We start from the raw sequence: 18,089 nt of genomic DNA, 5'->3' as shown, positions 1-18,089 counted from the left end.
AAAGTAAGCATTAGCAAAGCAAGCATCAGGACTACTTACAGAAACACCAGTTGCTTTCTCAAAGCTTTCATTTAAATGCTTTCCACTGTACCTTTAGGAAGAGGTATTTCTATTTGTTCTAAACAGTTCGGACTCACTATAGGTGTACGAAGACCTCTGGCCCTCTCTGCACATGACAATTTGCAAACACTCAGTTTTTTTATGTAGTTCTTCCCCTGACTGTTTCAGAGATGCAGCAGCCTGACATTCATGAACAATTTCCTCCTCCCTGTATCTTTTAAAGAAAACTCTGGTGATGATTCCTTAAGGCAACTGTTTCCCAAGGGCCAAAACAGAGGTTAGAAAGGGAGGGGGAGAATACAATGTGGACGTAATTGGGAGCAGGGAGCAGACCCAGTCTTTTGGCTCACACAGATGAAGCAAAGAAAAGCTCACAGACATACCGCTTGCATTGCTATATGTGCCTGCAGAGGATGTTTAAAAGTTAACACACGCTTTGGGATATTACAGTTAAGGAAGGCATATGTCTGGTGGGGTTGCTTTTATTTATCACTAAAAATGGTTCTAGTTAAAAAGGATAAAATAAATATACTTTCATCTCCTGAATTAATATTTATTGCTTGGTCTATGGACATGCCGTCAGGGAAAGACACTGCTGCAATGGCATCCTTACTGATAAAGGATTGTTAAAGCTGTCACAAACAGTTATGCAAGTTTCCTCTGCATTTTCAGAAAGGCAAGGTAGGATCAGAGAATGACTAGGATAAAAGAGCTCACTTCAGATCAAACGCCAAAATGGCACCTTTAAACAGCAAACCTATCTTGAGATACCAGCACTCACACAGGGGACTACAGAGGTAACTAAAAGAAAGCAAGACCATACATTCCAATGATTGGAGCTCTAATACACCACTCAGAGCTAGGGCGCTCCAGCCCTTTTTTCCCCCCTGTAGGATAACACATATTTTACTTACAGAGAGGACTTCCTGGTGTGATTGACAAGGCAAGCTAAGTATTTTATGGCACTTCAGTTTAAATATAATTGAATGACCTCCCCTCCGCCCCAAAGACAAATGAACATCTGTCTAATTGAGGCTGCCAAAGGCAGCCTTTTAAAGAGAGACCACAAAGCTCTCAGCCCTGGTTAAATCCAGATGGCAAATGAGTGTGTCAGAAGGTGGGGATGTGATGCAACATGCCCCAAACAACTCAGAAAAACACCTGTAAATTTACTAGGAGAGGAAAGGCCTTTGTATGAACATTAGTTACAGTTGGGAGAAGGATACATTATATTTCTCACCTTGTTGAACAGTCTGACCTATAAACCAGGAACGATTTTCCTCATGAAAAGCTTTTACTTCAAACAGCTGCTGTGCACCACTATTGAATAAGTAAAGGGTTGCTTCCCCTGTTGAAAAGAAATCTGGTTTGTGTTTGTAAGCTTTCACAAAAATCAAAAGAATACCCAGTATGTCTGAAGAATGTGCCTTATATACATACAGACACTCAAACATACACACATTCTATATAAACTCACTACAAAGGAAGCTCAGACAAAGAAAACTATTATATACAGATGTTCATTTACTAGCTTTATAAACCAAACTGAATTTGAATCAATAAATAAGATGTGTGAATAGTTCATCTTACAACACAAGGCCTTTGATCCAAACACAAATCAAAATCACTCAAAAAATCAGTTTTTGTCCCCGTACTGAAGGGGAAAGGTGGAAACCAAGAAAATACTTGCTCCCTCCATTATGTTTGTCTTCAAGATATCAGGCTCTGGGTTAGGGTAACAAAAGCCTCAAACATTAAATTGGCAATTTTAAATCTATTTTTTGTGTGCATCAAAATGGACTGCAAATGGCTCAGTATAGGCAGACAAATAAGCTGAATTAGGAAGCTAAAAGTTGCTTCGAAATGCCCATCAGAATCTTGATACTTCGGAAAGCAAAGCTTTATTTTAGGCCACCCTATAGCACAGCTCTGCCATTTCACATTAGTTTTGGGTTATAATAAAAATGGTGACAAATATGTTGTGAACAGGATTGTATTTTCCATATTTAAACCAGAAAGCTGTCAGAACTACAGAAAGGGCCACTGAAATTTGGTCAGCTGAGTCTGTGGCTGGACTGGTCCTGCCTTGATTGCCAATTCAACTTCAAGAACAACTACAACATGGCAGTCCTGCTCAAAACACATAAATTGCAAAGCTGCACTGACTTGCTGGCTCTCAAATGTCTCAGTGTAAAGCCCCTGCAAGCTGACGCCAGCACTGCTGTTCTCAGTCTGCAGAGATCCCTAAGGGTGGAGGGATGTCAGCTAAATTGGGCAAACACATTTCTTCCCCAAAATGACTGATAATGCTTTTTCCCCCCCTTTATCCGAAAGACTGACCAGATGTTTAACCTCACCTAAGGAGATAATTTTAATTCTCATTTTCTTTTAGTTCTCTCTTTCTTTCAGTTCTAATTTTTCTTTTGGGGAGGAGAGAAGTGAAAACTAGATAAGAGGGGGAGCACAGATTTCAATCATTACCACATGCTTCTCAGCAAGGGTCTACACCATAGTTTGATCAGTACCAGACATCAAACTACTCACAGAAGAGCTCACTGAACAACTTAAAGAGTCCTACCAGTGAGCACGCTAGCCAAATTCAGTGATGAGCTACAAAATTTTAGGAAAGGGACTAATATTGCCCAACTCCAGATTCTTAATTTACTTTCTTTTGTTAAAAGGACAGTCACCACAAGTTCCCAGCAGTGCCATTAGACAGAAACTCCAGGGGACGGAGAGAAAACCTAGGCAGCTTTGCTCAGAACTTTACCACTTCAGTGAGTTGCCTAAGTTTTGTGGTATTGTTATTTCCTTTCTTTTAGTTCAGTGCTTTTAAAAATGCATCTTGTGCTACATCGGAAGTGCAAGCTAAACCCTAGTTTATAGTCTTTGTACGGGATAAAAATTTCGTCCTTTTTACCTGTCTAAAAAAAGGACCATGCATACTTTTATTTAATAAGTGGTTCACATGAATTCTACTGTGCCGAGTCCTTCAGTGCGCATTTTTACAATATCTGGCATCAACAATTCATCTGTTAGACCCAAATGTAAGGAAAATACATTAATAGGGTGTTCTCAGTCCTTCCATTTTCAGACCCTATACTTATAATGGTCTACATAACTGAAAGTTTTTGCAGGTCTATAAATAAGCTCCTGTAAATTCTAAAGGAACACACCCAGACAATTATACTTTAGGTTTTCCCCAGAAACCTTTCCCAAGATCTCTGATTCCACAAGGTAAATAGATTTCTTCTTCCACAGAGAAAAGCAAATTAATATCCACGCTTTTAAAAACACAGCAGATTAGAGAGCCAATGTAACACAGCAGGTGGAAAATATCTGTGGCTATATATTCCCACTGCAAATCTAAGCATTCAAAAAGCAGGTATCATGATGAATAAGTGAGTTCACATTTTATATCTATTGTTTTTAATTATTTTCCCTTTAAGAACAAGTAGCAGTTACTCTACTGAAACATTAAAATGTACCTGAAGACTTTAGTTAAACATATATAAATAGAAGCAGCTAATTTCAAAACAAAACCCTACAACTTAAGTCTACAGAAAACAAACGAGCTTATGAAAAGGAAAAAAAAATCAAACAACACGAAGTGTGGTTTTCAAATAAAGTATTTTAACCCTACCAAAAGCTTACTGCAAGTTTCTGTTGCAATGCCTCATACTCCAATTATTACACTACCCAGTAATAACAAATCCTTGACAAAAAGAACCATTTGTATAGCAGAAAATAGCTGAGGGATGGTAGTGTCATTATATTGTCTGCATTTGCTGTTTTTTCCAATGTATTTTGAATTCAAAGTGTCTCATCATCTATTAACAAGAAAAGAGACACCACCACTTGGACCAGGGCAAGAAGAAAATTTGATTTTAAAATGAAAAGACTCAAAAAACTTGGTAACTATAATTGAATCAGATCTTGTCACTCTGCCTATTTATTTTACAGCATAAGATGAATGCTATGAAACCTAGATTTGGATTTTAAAAAAGCCTAGGCTTAACACCCAACACTGTAAGCTCCCCAAAACTAATGCACTTAAAAACAGAACTTACATTACACCTCTTTCTTTGTGCTGCCAATATTCCTGATAAATAAACAGTTCAACCAATTGAAATTATAAAAGAAATCCTAAATGTTTGCATATCATTAACTATCTAGCATCACCAGCAGTGTTTTTTATGCTTAAGACTTATACTATCATCATTATTTCAGCTTGCAGAATATGAACCTTTTGGTGGTGGAGGGAATCAAACAGAACATTAACAGGCTCATGTAACAATTGCAAAACTTGCCTGTGCTTGGATTGGGCAGCTTTGTAAACAAAGGTTCGCTGTCAGGTGTCTCAGGAAAGTCAGTAGCAGCCTCTGGAGGGAGAGAGGAAAAAGTTATGACCTCGTAAATGAAGAAGCATTTCACATGCTGCCATGCTTCTCCAAGGCATTCAGAATCAAATGGACTGACACTTTTTGAAAACTCATGTATTTTCTGCCTGAAAGTTACAAGCTTCAGCCCAAATTCATCCTACCTGATCAAGACACCTAAATTATGATTCCAGACTTCCTGGCACTCTCTATCTGCCACAGGAAAAATATGCACCTGGGGATGATTTAGATTTTGAAAACCACTTCCCCCTAGAGAGCCTCAGGCAAGAGAGGCCCCAAGTTTGATATCTCAGTTAAGTGAGATGAACTGATACGTTGCCCTGTTTAGGCACAAAGACAGTGGGAATGCTTTGGTAAGTTAGGCCAAGCACAGCATGGACACTAAAAGGTTAAAAGTGCAAAAAGTAAAGTATTCATCAGAAGAAATGGTGGTCCTCTAAAGCTTTCAAGAAGCCCAATTATGCAGGAATTCGGGTCAGGAATTGTCTGAGTGGTTGTTACTAAATATGCACACTTGTTTATCTGTTATATATAATCTTGAAAAATAGAGTGCATTTAACTCCCTCCAGAGGAAAAAGAAGCTGAGGGAATACAGCACCTCTGTCTTAAGCCTCTGACAGTTGCTCTCCTTTCTGTGTCTTTAACCAAAACAAAAAAACAAAAAAACAAAAAAAACCAAAACCAAACCCAAAAACCAGACAAAAAACAGAACCACGAAGTACTGTGAAAATAAAAAAAAAAAAATAAAAACTAGAAAGGAAACAGCTCCCACAAGGATGCTGAGTCAAGTCTGAGAAAACATCTATAAGGATCCCCAGTTAATTATATTCTGTCCAAGTTCTCTTTTAGGGGAATTCTAACTTATGTTTATGAAAACAACTTCCCACATCTGAATGAAGAGCAACTTGACAGCATCACCCTTCTTAGCTTGCACTGCCAGTTCTGTCCTGGTTCCTTTCATATACGCATTCATCAGAGCAAGGAAAATTACTAAAGCATTTCACATACATAACCAGTATCCAGACCCCAGAGAATGGACTGACAGAGATCAGACTGATATTCACTGCTGAGGAAAGCAGAGAGAGGTGGCTGAGGTGAGCTGCACAGATATTCACAAGGGAGGCCACTGGAAGGACAGAAGTGCCACATCTTTGTCCTTCACCTTTCAATAGCATCCAGGAGGTTTGTGGAGAGGGAGATAGCACAGTTCTTGTCTATGGAAAACAGGGAAGTAGGAACCTCAAGTACACCAAAAATAGGTGTCCTCCACTCTGGCTGAAAGCCTTTCCCCAGCACACCTAGAAAGGGCAGGTGGACTTCTCACAGGCTGTTCACTGGCACCTCGGTGGAAAAAAAAAATTAAAGTCCTGAAAAACCCCCATGTTTCACATCCACTCCTGGTTATTCAGTTGTGCCACAAACATAAATCGCCCAGATGAAAACATAAGCAGGGCTTAAAAAGCAAATGTGCTTTGTGATAAAGTGTTGGAGGACAACAGCTCTCAGAGAGATTTGGAGAATTTACAGTCATTTTCTTCCCCAAAATTTTTAGCAGAGTCTTCAGGTGGCTTGAAAAAGTGCTTTAAAATGTTTCAATATAAGTTGAGGGGTTTTAATGGAAAAAGTCCATATTTTCTAACCAGACTTGCTTCATATGATGATACATAAACACACACGGTTGTCAAGCTACATTTGCCCTGGCAAAGGCGAACTTCAAATTTCTAGAGCTGTGTATATTTCAATTCTTGACCACAGTTTAACATCAGTTTATTTTTTTGTTACATTTTAAAGCACTACAGTGATTAATGACAGTGAAAGAAACACACTGCATGTGCTTACTTTGATGTGTTTCACATGAACATGTTAAAATATACACACTAAATGTGAGTTTCAAAATTTAAAACAAAACGCAAAAAAAAACCGAAAAACCCAAAGGAACTTTTAATGCTCACTTGCTCTGCTTTCTTTATGCAGATTTATGAACAGTGGGAATGAGTCCAGCTGAGTCCTAAGTTGCATCCTGTATAACATGAACAACTAAGTAGACAATCCTTCCTAATGTAGCTGTTTTTAATGAAGTTCACATCTTTACTTAGCTGATCTCCGCTTTTCCTAACTTTCTAGTAACACACTGGATTTATCCATCCCCACCAAGCCTGGGAGACACCTGCACACATGGAGCACTGTGTAACAAACCCAATGGATACAGTGCCCCATCTCTTCCTCATCAATCCTCTATCTTCCCAGCCCAGATAACCAACCACTCTCCAGCACCACGGCCTGCCCTGTATTAGCCCAGCATCAGTACCCTCTGCTCTGCCTCTTTGTATACGCAGCCTGGCCCTGCAGCTGCCTTGGCTCAGCCAGTAGCAATTCCTCACATGAAGAGGAGCACACCTCTGCCCATTTAGTTCTTTGGTCCTCCCCAACCTCCATGGGGTTCATCACTGCACAGAGGACAGCAGTGACCATACCTTAATGAAAGTCTGAGTTGCAGCCTTCAGTCCCGGTATCTCCTGCTGACAGGATCATAGCATATGTCACATTCTCCACACAGCCACCACAAAACACGGTTTACCAGAAGGGGCACATGCACAAGAAGTGGACAAAGGCAAAAGTGGTCTCTTTGAGTTTCTTTCACCTTCACTTTCCTCAAAATGTAGGCAATACCTCACTACATTTCCAGGAGCATCTGAAGTATATTTTTATTACAGATTGGCTCTACTAGATGACAAGCTGGCAGATAAAGAGAGGAAACTGGGAGAATACCTGCTTGGAAAACTGCATGCAATATTAACACAGCCTTAAGGGCAAAAAAGGCCCTAATTATCTGAATTTAAACACTTCATGACTAGGAAAAAGCTGCACCAGGGATTTTTGAAGTTAGGTGTCCACAACTAACTTGTGTGTGCTCTGGCCTTTAGCCAGGAAAGGTAACTGGATTTCTTTAATATCATTACATTTATCAGTCCCTGTATCTGGGCAAGGATTTCTCCTAGCTAAGTAAATACAGACTTCTTAAAAAGCAGTATTGTAGCAGTTTGCTAGCAAAACTAAGAGCTAAACTACCAAAAGTCTTGCAGTTTACAGCTGCAGGTTACATACAGTGAGTACAGGTCAGTTTACTAACAGATGTGCCAGTATGGTATGCTATTATCCTAGGAAAACATACACTACAAGGATACAAAAACTGACACAGGGTACAGAGAGGCTAAATTAATTCTGTCCCAAGGAGGCATCTCAATTTGCAAGCCACCCTCTAAACTGCCAGGGAAGACAGTTGACAGGCACTTCCAGGGGGCACCCAAACCCGCCTAAATCCTAAGCCCACCTGTATTATCCCCTGCATGCAAGTACATGCCTCCATCTCCATTGAACTTACACACACCTCCAGCAAGACAGAATGAATCCAGATATAGTACCACTGTGGCTGTACCAGAAGACAAAGTTCTGAGGACAGTTAAATGCCAACACTGACCTGATTAAGTGTGTCTACTTGCTTAAGTCTACTGTTCATTTACTGTTAACCAAATCATGCAAAGTCCATCTAAAAATGTACATGATACATCCATCAGTTGTACTGGACTCTATGGACAGAAACTCAGAATCCTGAAGCTGAGCAAAAGAGACTATAAAAGCTTGAACATAGCTTTCCATTACAGAAAAGGAGAAAAGCCTATCGCATTTCGTGGAGGTCAGACATACAACAAGGCAAATTCTATAAAATATATAAACAGAGCAAAGTGAAAATGAACCAGCTGTCAAAGGATTTCTGGCAATAATTACTTCCACAAAGGATAGATACGAGGCACTAATGAATCTGGCTATTTAGAAAAAAATGTACAGCAATATGAATAAATTGGAAAAGAATATCAAAACTCCCGCTAAGATCTATGAAACTGTTAAGGATGCAAAGACTATTCACGTGTTTTGGTGGGGATTTTGGGGGGGGTTGGTTTGGGGTTTTTTTTAGTAGTTTATAGAATACTATATATAACAGACTAATATCAAGTTATATGGAATTCCCACGCAAAAAGCTGCCAGCCAAGCAAGCAAAACGACTGTAAATATCTGTCAATTGCGTAAGAGGAGGAAACCCTCCGAGATCACAAATTTCCCTACCACCATTGCCCTGCAAAAAACAGGATTATTTAAGTCTGGAAATATAAAGTTAAGATTTCATTTAAAAACAGATATTAAACTATACGTCACCTACACAAGTCTTTTCCATTCCCTTCTTAAGTTCCAACCATGCACGAAAGGTGTGTCAGACAGAGACGTTATGATGGAGCCTACTGAATGGACTTTTTATGGAAGACAAACTCTGTAGCCTAAGGGTAAGATACGCTAAATCAAATAATCATTTTATTTAGGTTCTTTTTACAATCAGTCAACCCTAAAGTAAATGGTTTTAACTCAGTGCATGTGTCCTCTGTCCTGCAGCATGCCCTGAAAAAAGTCCAGTGAAAATTAATAAATCCAGTACTTTGTAGCACCCAAACTTCTGAAAACTTCTGTAAGCTAAAAGTTTATTAACTATAAGCATAATGAATGAATTCAGGTATGCATGGACTGAGGGCACTGTTTTGTGAATGGCTTCACATGACCAAAGATCACAGGTCATTGAAAAGCTCAGTCCAGAGGTCCAACCTCTGTTCACTCCCCTGTTGTACATCCCTGCTCCTTTGTTTCCATTAAAACTAGCATCTCATGACCACATAGCAAGTCAGCTCAGTTCACTGATCCAGCTGAGAAATAACCAGTCACAAAAAAAAAGTATGGATTTTCACCTAGATCAGTAAGCTCTTCTCACTCACCATAGGGTTACATGACAAGTGCTCCTACATCTGGGCTGTGTGGTTCAGTTGATACGCTGGAGGGAAGGAATGCCATCCAGAGGGGCCCTGACATGCTTGTGAGGTGGGCTGATGCCAACCTCATGAAGTTTAACCATGCCAAGTGCAAGGTCCTACACCTGGGTGGGAGCAATCCCAGGCACAGCTACAGGTTGGGCAGAGAAGAGATTCAGAGCAGCCCTGCGGAGAAGGACTTGGGGGTGTTGGTCGATGAGAAAATGAACATGAGCCGGCTTCAGTGTGCTCTCGCAGCCCAGAAAGCCAACCGTATCCTGGACTGCCTCAAAAGAAGTGTGACCAGCAGGTCGAAGGAGGTGATCCTGCCCCTCTGCTCTCGTGAGACCTCACTTGGAGTATTGTGTGCAGTTCTGGTGTCCTCAATATAAAAAGGACATGCAACTGTTGGAACAAGTCCAGAGGAGGACCACAAGGACGATCAGGGGACTGGAGCACCTCCTGTATGAAGATAGGCTGAGAAAGTTAGGGCTGTTCAGCCTGGAGAAGGCTGTGTGGAGACCTCATAGCAGCCTTCCAGTATCCGAAGGGGGCCTACAGGGATGCTGGGGAGGGACTCTTCATTAGGGACTGTAGTGATAGGACAAGGGGTAATGGGTTAAAACTTAAACAGGGGAAATTTAGATTAGGCATAAGGAAGAAGTTCTTTTCTGTTAGGGTGATGAGGCACTGGTATGGGTTGCCAAGGGAGCCTGTGAATGCTCCATCCCTGGCAGTGTTCAAGGCCAGGTTGGACAGAGCTTTGGGTGGCATGGTTTAGTGGGACGTGTCCCTGCCCACGGCAGGGGGGTTGGAACTAGATGATCCTAAGGTCCTTTCCAACCCTAACTATTCTATGATTCTATGATCATTGGAACAAAGCGACAGAACCCATGGCAGAAGCAGATGGCACAGAATGTAACCTAGTCTGTATCTGACACTGGGGTCTTTGAGCAGTGTAAGTTAATTAGAAAAATAGACTGTATGCAAATTTACAGAGGTAAGACAACAAGAGATGAACTACAAGACTACATTGTTACTTCCTTGGCTCACAATATTCCTAAGGCGAGGGGGGGTGGGGTGGGGTACTCTCAGACACACTGCTCTATTTACCTCTGCAAACAGCCTCTTTTGCAGGTGCTTATATGTAAGATACGGCTTTGCACTTGCAAACACTTGATTTTTGGAAATACCTCCTTAGTTGTTACTCAGATATGTTAACTTGATGTTACCTGACCACCTTATCCTCTCCTTGACCATACAAATTACTGGCTTCAGTAAGACCACTTTTGCCATGCCTGCTGTAAAAGACAGACTGGTTATCAGACAGACTGGTAATACCAGCATTTACTATCTGGTACCCTAAGGAAGTAACATGCAATGTGACACACTTTATACCCCTTAAAGTCTTTCTGGCTCCCATTTCACCTGAAAATCCTGTAATAAAACATAATGATATGGTAGTGCTGAAAATGACATTGTTTTCTATCTTGAGCAAAACTGCACATGGAAACGCTACTAAATGGTTTAAAAGGTCCTTTGCTCCAGTAACTGCTATACAATACAGGTAAATATTAAAGATTCTGCCTGAGAGCATCTTTTGGCTTCCCCTTATGCTGGCATAGTCCACTCCTTAGGCCAAAAAAACATGTTCATGGACTCACTGGCAACAACGGACCATACTAATTCATCTGTTACAGAAATCTCAATGCTCGGCAGTACATGTAGGACTTCGAGCTTAATAAAGAAGAGATCAATCTTCAAAGTTCAAGAACAGGTTATCACTTCAAAGGATAAAAACTTCAGACTTCCCTTCTCAACTGGTCAACACTGGTGCAGATGTATTACTGCCTGAATCAGCCCTATTCCCATGTGCAGAGAGGCCTAAGTTGGCATAAGTTGGTCTCTTTCAAGCCAGATGGCAGAAAGCAGAAGTAGGAGATGGTGTTACACATTAAAACATCTCTTTTCAGTTATTTTATTTGCTATGCTTCCTTCTGGCTCCTTAGTTTTCCAGTTATATGTGCTTTATACACAGCTGAGCTCAGTATGCCTTTTAAGAGATGACATACAAGAAATGGTGCAAATTACCTGCAGGCAAAAGGCTTTGTTCAGGAGATGCAAATGCCAATTTAGGGGGAGGTTAAGCAAAATATGTCCACAGAGTTCTAACTTCTGAAAGAAGCATATTCACATTCACCTTATTAAAAAGATATAAAAAGTGCACATATTTTATACAGTATTGCTAATATTTTAAGTCAGATATTAAAAAACATATGTATTTGTTTACTGTAAACATTATTTCCAAGTTCTTTATCTAATTTATTCTGGAAGTATTAATGTTCAAGTATCCTGCTCAATTTTGACATTCTTACAACTCTGAGTCAAGCTCCCTAAGTCCAGTAGTGTGGTCTCTTTTGTAGCAGATAAACTGAACTGGCTTTTACATGCTAAATAAAAGCATATACCAAAGCTTTAAGGGCAAGGTATGAGAATGGAAAGAAAAAAAATACAAAACCTGCCTGATTTTAAAGCAAAACACTTTCATGCATTAGGTGTTCCAGTACTACTTTTGCTATGATCTCTCCTCTCAATGACCCAAAATTTTCAAGTCAAATGTTTCCACTGTTGTTCCACAGACAAAAGTTCCTTAATCTCATCTGAAAGAATGAAGGATTAATTTAATGTGTGCTGATGCCCTATGGTTTGGCATCACAGTCCATTTATTTCTGCCTCCATCTGACTTTTGGCACACATGAGATCTGTTCAAACAGCTTGCCAACTCTAATGTGAAGCTGCTCCTTTTATTTTTAAATAAGTAATTCCTAAAAATAATAGGATTGTTAATTTCCTTCCCCCCTTGCAATCCTTCCAGTGGTACTCATATGGCAATTCCCATAAAACAATAAAAAAAGCTAATCAATTTACTGTTGAAGAAAACAGCAGACTGAAAATATGTAGTAAACTAAACTTGCCTAGTTCACAAAAATAAAGGTTGAAAATAATTTTCAGCTTGCAGCTAACCTCTACTTCTTTTCCTAATAAAGACAAACTCTGAACAAATTAAATACAGCAGTCTTAAATTCAGGTGTAGAGTGAAACCCCAGGCTTAGAAAAGTGCCTTCAATTCCTGACCTCTTTGCTAAAACCAGTGAAGGATATAAATAATTTCAGTTCTGACATAACACCTATCCCTGAGAAAGTGTACTGAAAAGAGACTGCCCTTCACACCCATCCTGTTAAGCAGCTAGTGTCATTTTGGTTGCTATTTGCAAAACCAGTTTGAAACCACTATGTAAGAACATGTATTTGTTATACAGATCCCAGATAAGATCTAAGTAACACAGAGCAACTTTATCTAAGCATCTGAGGGTCTTTAAGAGCCCTGCCTTTAGAACCCTACAATTACGTGGGGTATTTCTGTCTAGAAAACAATTTCTAGTGTTTGTGATTTTCAGAGAAAATATTAAAAATGGTAGTTCCATGGGCCCGGCTCACAAAGCAAGTAGACATTTCCTATATGAACAAAAAAAAAAAAATAAACTTCACTGGTTCAGGTAGCAGAATTTAAAAAAAAAAACAACATACATGAATTCTCCAGAAACACAGACAGAATCTCCTCTAGTAAAGCACAAAGCACCATCAGCATCTTTCTAGCTGTGAGATGGCCAGGTTTTAATCCTCAGGAGCTACCTTGCTTCCCTTATACCTGTTCAGTAGCCAGACCAATACAACAGGAAGCCTGTACAAGAAGCTCTACATCCTCAAGGATGAAGGGGGCTTGGATACATGGGTAATGTAACATTGCTGATTATCCAACTACTACAAGAAATGCAGAAAAGCACAATCTGGAAAATCAGTCATCCATCAATGAAGTCAATGTGGGTCCTTCAGGACTTGTTAGCACTTTGGTGTCTCTGTACCATGATTCCTCTAGAACTCCAGATTCGGGAGGTCTTCTTAACCATCGACGTCAACTACCCTGCACAAAGCAAGTTCAGATCCGGGTTCCCAGCCAAGCTAATAAAATCCCCTGGAACGTGAAGCACAGCACAGAAACACCCAAGTGGGTCTGCACAGGGCCAGCTTGGGTCCATCAGGACTTATTAGTTCAGACACTGTCTGAAAGCAGCTGCACTGCAAAGCTGGTCCTGGAAATAGCACGGATGTGTTAACATGGCACAGCACTTGAACTAATAAACTTAGTGCTGAGCTGAGTCTGCTCTAGGCCAAATCTGGTGCCTGTATATCCATAGCATAGTTAATCTGCAACTGGAGAAACTGCCCAAAGAATTGACTCTGTTTCGAGCCCAGCACGCACAGCTCTACTCCTACCCATACATACAAGTTTTCAGTCCTCATCTCCTCCCTCCATAAGACAATCGCTCCATCTACCCTCTTTCTGTTTGTTCATCATTTTCTCTTTTGATTACTCACATTAATTTCTTAACCTTCCTCTAAATGTCCATGATACGGCTACACAATCCTGCCTCCATGGAAAAAAAAAAGTAACAGCAGAAACACCATCACAAGAGCTCTCACCAGGACAAGGGCAGGCTACTATTCCTAAATATAAAAAATGCTGCCTCACCTAGATGCTGTTTACCAGCCAGCCGAGATATGACTGTCTGAGGCTCTCCTTTCCTCTTCCTACTCAGACTTCCCTTGTGTGACTCTTGCATGCCAAATAGTCTGAGTGCTTCAGTGTGGTGAAGGGCTGGGGGGAGCAAAGACTGTCACCGGGCTGCTGGTGAGAATGGTGAATGAGGACAGAATGCCACAGGACAGAACACAAGGACTGATGGAAATGAAGCACATGGTGAGCGGCCTGCTGACTGAACGCCAACTCTGCCCCTCAGCTCAGGTAACTCTGCTCGCCCTTCCCACCTTCACCCACCTCTATAATCCACAAAAAATACCTACGGATCTGTGTTGCGTATAGCTCTGTCCTATGATGTGTAGGCATGAGATGGACACTAACAAAGTTTTACAGTACCAGAAATGTAATGATAGAGTTAATCACTTGCAACAGAAAATGACAGTCTGAATCTCCAAAACAGTTCAAGAGGGCTGAGATAACGTATCATTCATAAAACAACCACTCCAGCTGCACTACTCCTCTAGCCATAATCATGTCTTCCACAAAGAACAAGGCAGTTCTACCTGACTGAGGAGATTCCTTGTTTCTAAGCTGTTTCCAGAACACTAAAATAAACATAAGAACTATGAAATCAGAAACAAAATTGAAATTTAACTCCTCTGTCATCACATGTGCTCTAAACAGCAAGCAGCAATTTACTGACTATGCAATATAATAAAGTGTATAAATGCATACTGAAACAAGGAAATGAGTAATAATTTTACAACTTTCAATACTAAATCAGACAAGCATATTCTGCTCACTTTCTATGGCAATTAGAAACTGAAATCTGCCTCTTTATTTTTAACTGCTGTGTTTCAGACATCAATCCCATGTTGTCAGTTGCTGAAGTCCAAAAAAGAATCTCATCCTTCTCTTGCATTGTGCTTTTTATAGTTCTGTTTCTATGTTCACATAACCAACAAAACCACAGTAAGAGACTTATGCAAAATCAGCAATAAGCAACATAATAACTAAGGAATCAGAGCAACACATACATCACGGTTCAGAAGCCCATCCATAATTCTGCCTTGTTGTAAGAGGCTACTGTTAAGCCTCTAACATCCTTAATGATTGAAAACTACTGATACTTCAGAAAGCAAGTTGCAGTTCTCATTGTTTTACTTCTATATTTGTAACAGATTGCATTCTTTTTCAGACGAAGACACTGAGCCTCTTTGTGTAAGTAGTCACCTATAAGGGCATGTAGTGATATGACAAGGGGGAATGGCTTTAAACTGCAAGAGGGTAAATTATAGATTAGATATCGGGAAAAAAATCTTCACTATGAGAGTGGTGAGATAGTGGAACTGGTTGCCCAAAGAAGTTGCGGACGCTCCATCCCTGAAAGTGCTCAAGGCCAGGTTGGATGGGGCTTTGAGCAACCTGGTCTAGTGGATGGTGTCCCTGCCCATTCTATGATCTCCACCTATAGAGAAACTTTTAAGATATCACATGCAAAGAGAGATGAATGGCATATATCCAAGTGGAGATGCTATTAGGTTGCGCAGGATGGTACCAGTTATTAACCTTAAAAGTTGTTCTAGGAGGCAGACTACCCAGGTGAGTAGTTAAAACAAACCTAAGCTCTTGAAACCACGACCTTAAAACATGTATTTATTACAAGAAAGGCTCTGGAGCTTCTTGCATACCATTAAAACACACCTTGCTCCTTCTTCCCACTATGCACAGGATATAACAGCCACAGGTACAAGAAGATAAATAGACCATTGACACCTAGAAAGTGTTGGTAGACTTATTAACAAATTGCATTAAACTCACACCCAGAACCAGATCTTGCAGTTATTTACACCAGATATTTTTATGTATGTATGTGGCATAATGCTATGCAGTTTTATGAATATATGGATTGCCATATGAATAAAATTTAACATAGTCAAAGAGCATTTTTTATTATAAATCCAACTGCATCCATCTTCATTCACAAAAGTAATCAGATCTTCCTACCACAAATTTTGTTAAATGGCCAATGAAGAACTTCTGTGATCCACTCAACAAAGCAAAGAAATGCAAAATTCTGGAAAGTGTCAGATGTGAACTTTTAAAAAAATCTCTTTTCTGGAAAAAGTTAAACCCAAACAAAAATCATTAAATCTATTTCATTCCAGCATTCCTATTTATATGACTGGCAAGTTTCATCAGCCTTGGAGTTCTGAAATTATCAGCCATTTTTTTTAAAATCACTACATGCTCAGAGGTTCTACTAAGGCTTAATAAACTTTCTTACAGGTCTGGAGTACTATATAAATTTTGTGAGAGCTGTTCTGGCATAATTTGTAATACAAACTGTCTGGCTTCATGAAAGTTACAAGCTCTGGCTCCAATCCTGCAAACACTTACTGAAGAATTTAACTTACTGCACAGAACTGACTACTCGTGCATAAGTTAAGCGTATTTGTAAATATTTGTACAGTATGGACATCTGTTGGCACAGCCAGTCATTTGATACAAGATTCGCCTTTAAATCCTAGTCTGCAGAGAGTCAATATTAAAAAAAGGAATCCTTCACATATAAAATCCTTCTTAGGCATTGAGCATATCAGACTCCAAAGGGTGGACTGAAAAGTTAAAACCAGAGGAAGGGTGGAATCAGTGAAACATAACAATTGGTTCTGTTCATCATGTAACTAGAGAAGCCTAGTTTCTTATGGATGCATGTCTCAAGACTGAGCTCTTGCCTTGTTTTCAAACTTTGCTGAACTAAGCTTTGGATATACCTTTCCTTGAGAGGTGCCATTTATAACGCTTCTCACGTCACAGACATTTTCACAAAGCTCATAAAATTACTCCAAAGAGCTCCTCCTTTTTATCAGGTTTGGTTGAAATTAACACTCAAACGTTTTGGGTGGGGTAAGAAACAGGCATAATACAGAGATGACCCACAGATAACTGGAAGTTGCACTTCCTTCAGAAATGAAACTGAAGAAAGTCCTTATGAAATGCCTCCTAGTACCCTGGAGCTTAAGCACATCCTGTTTCACTCATCCTCTTCAACACAAAAAAACTTGTGTTCTGTGAATTTAAATTTTCAGCGTGAAAAAAGGCACAAATAAAAGGGAAAGGCACAAAGTGAGGGGAAGTAGGGCTACATCGTGTTTAAGGCCTTGTGTATACTGCATCTGCAGAACTGCCATGTGGAGGTCTCCTTCGTTATACTATAGAACGAAGGAGCTGCAGAGAGCTCAATCTGGTTTAGGGCTTACAGTTTCCAAGGAACTTGTTTTAAAGCGGAGGCTTAGGGCATTAAACCATTTCCTCCCCTAAAAAAAGTAGGAACGGGCAAAGGGGACGGGGGCAAAGTGGGCTACCACAGCAACGAGATGATGGTGAGCTCCATCAGGGACCTCAGCAACGAGACCTCTCTTCTGCCCCTCCTCTCCCCGCGGCTCACAACACTGTTTGAGAAACAGAAGCGAGCTGGCCTGTGGAAAAAACTGATGATACACAAAAACAAACCGCAGAGATGCACTGAGGGAAGCAGGGTCCGTAGGGAGAACACGGCAGGTATACTCTAGGGCCTTGTGTAAGGGCTGTGCCTCGAAACGTTCTTACCACTGTAGGGCTGGGGCTGGCTGCACGCAGCAGCTCAAGAGACTTGCCCCATCCCTCGGAGAGACGCACCCGTCTCCCGGTCGAGAGACCGCCCGGCCCCGCCGCGATGCGATACAGACAGGCACAACCACAACCGGTCAGCGGGCGCTGCGGCAGAGCGGGTCCCGCCTCGGGGCCGCGCTGGGTTACCTGGTGCAATGAGCACCCACTGGCCAGGGTGCGCGCCCGTGGGACGCTGCTTCGCGCCGTGCATGCTCCGTAAACTCCGACCGCCACCCGCGACCGCGCCGCCGCCGCTCGCGCCCCAACATGGCGGCCGGGGCGGGGCTGCATGGGGCGTGAGGGGAGAGGCGGGGAGAGAGGAGAAAAGACTCCACACGCTGCCATCGCCCAAGCTGCTGCGCTTCCCGCAGCCTCTTGTGTGGCGGACGGCACCACGCCGTGGGCGGGAGAGAGGTGCGGGCAGGAGCAGGGCACTGAGATGCGGGCGATTCACTATTTCGTCCTTTGTCGTCTCCCCCTCCCAAGTGGAGAGAATGGTACAAGCCGTTGCGGGCAGTACAGAGA

At 41.1% G+C, this 18,089-nt stretch overlaps 1 protein-coding gene across 4 annotated transcripts in view; it reads right to left on the bottom strand.

The window, feature by feature from the left end:
* Positions 1-17,864, bottom strand: part of RNASEH2B (ribonuclease H2 subunit B) — a 44,923-nt gene extending 27,059 nt beyond the window's left edge. For all 4 annotated transcript variants that reach the window (XM_061353143.1, XM_061353140.1, XM_061353142.1 and 1 more), the window contains exons 1-3: positions 17,712-17,864; positions 4,371-4,442; positions 1,301-1,408 (exon numbers count right to left, since the gene is read on the bottom strand). In XM_061353143.1, coding sequence (XP_061209127.1) covers positions 1,301-1,408; positions 4,371-4,442; positions 17,712-17,775 — 244 coding nt within the window. In that variant the 5' untranslated portion in view covers positions 17,776-17,864. The remainder of the gene's footprint in view (positions 1-1,300; positions 1,409-4,370; positions 4,443-17,711) is intronic.
* Positions 17,865-18,089: the final 225 nt, after the last annotated feature.

Source organism: Neopsephotus bourkii, unplaced genomic scaffold (assembly GCF_033783945.1).
Source record: "Neopsephotus bourkii isolate Nb327-2 ecotype Australia unplaced genomic scaffold, CSIRO-AGI_Nbou_v1 NB_663, whole genome shotgun sequence".
NCBI classification, from domain to species: Eukaryota; Metazoa; Chordata; class Aves; order Psittaciformes; family Psittacidae; genus Neopsephotus; species Neopsephotus bourkii.
Note: the sequence above shows the minus strand (reverse complement) of the source record. Positions and strands in the feature narration are given on the sequence as shown.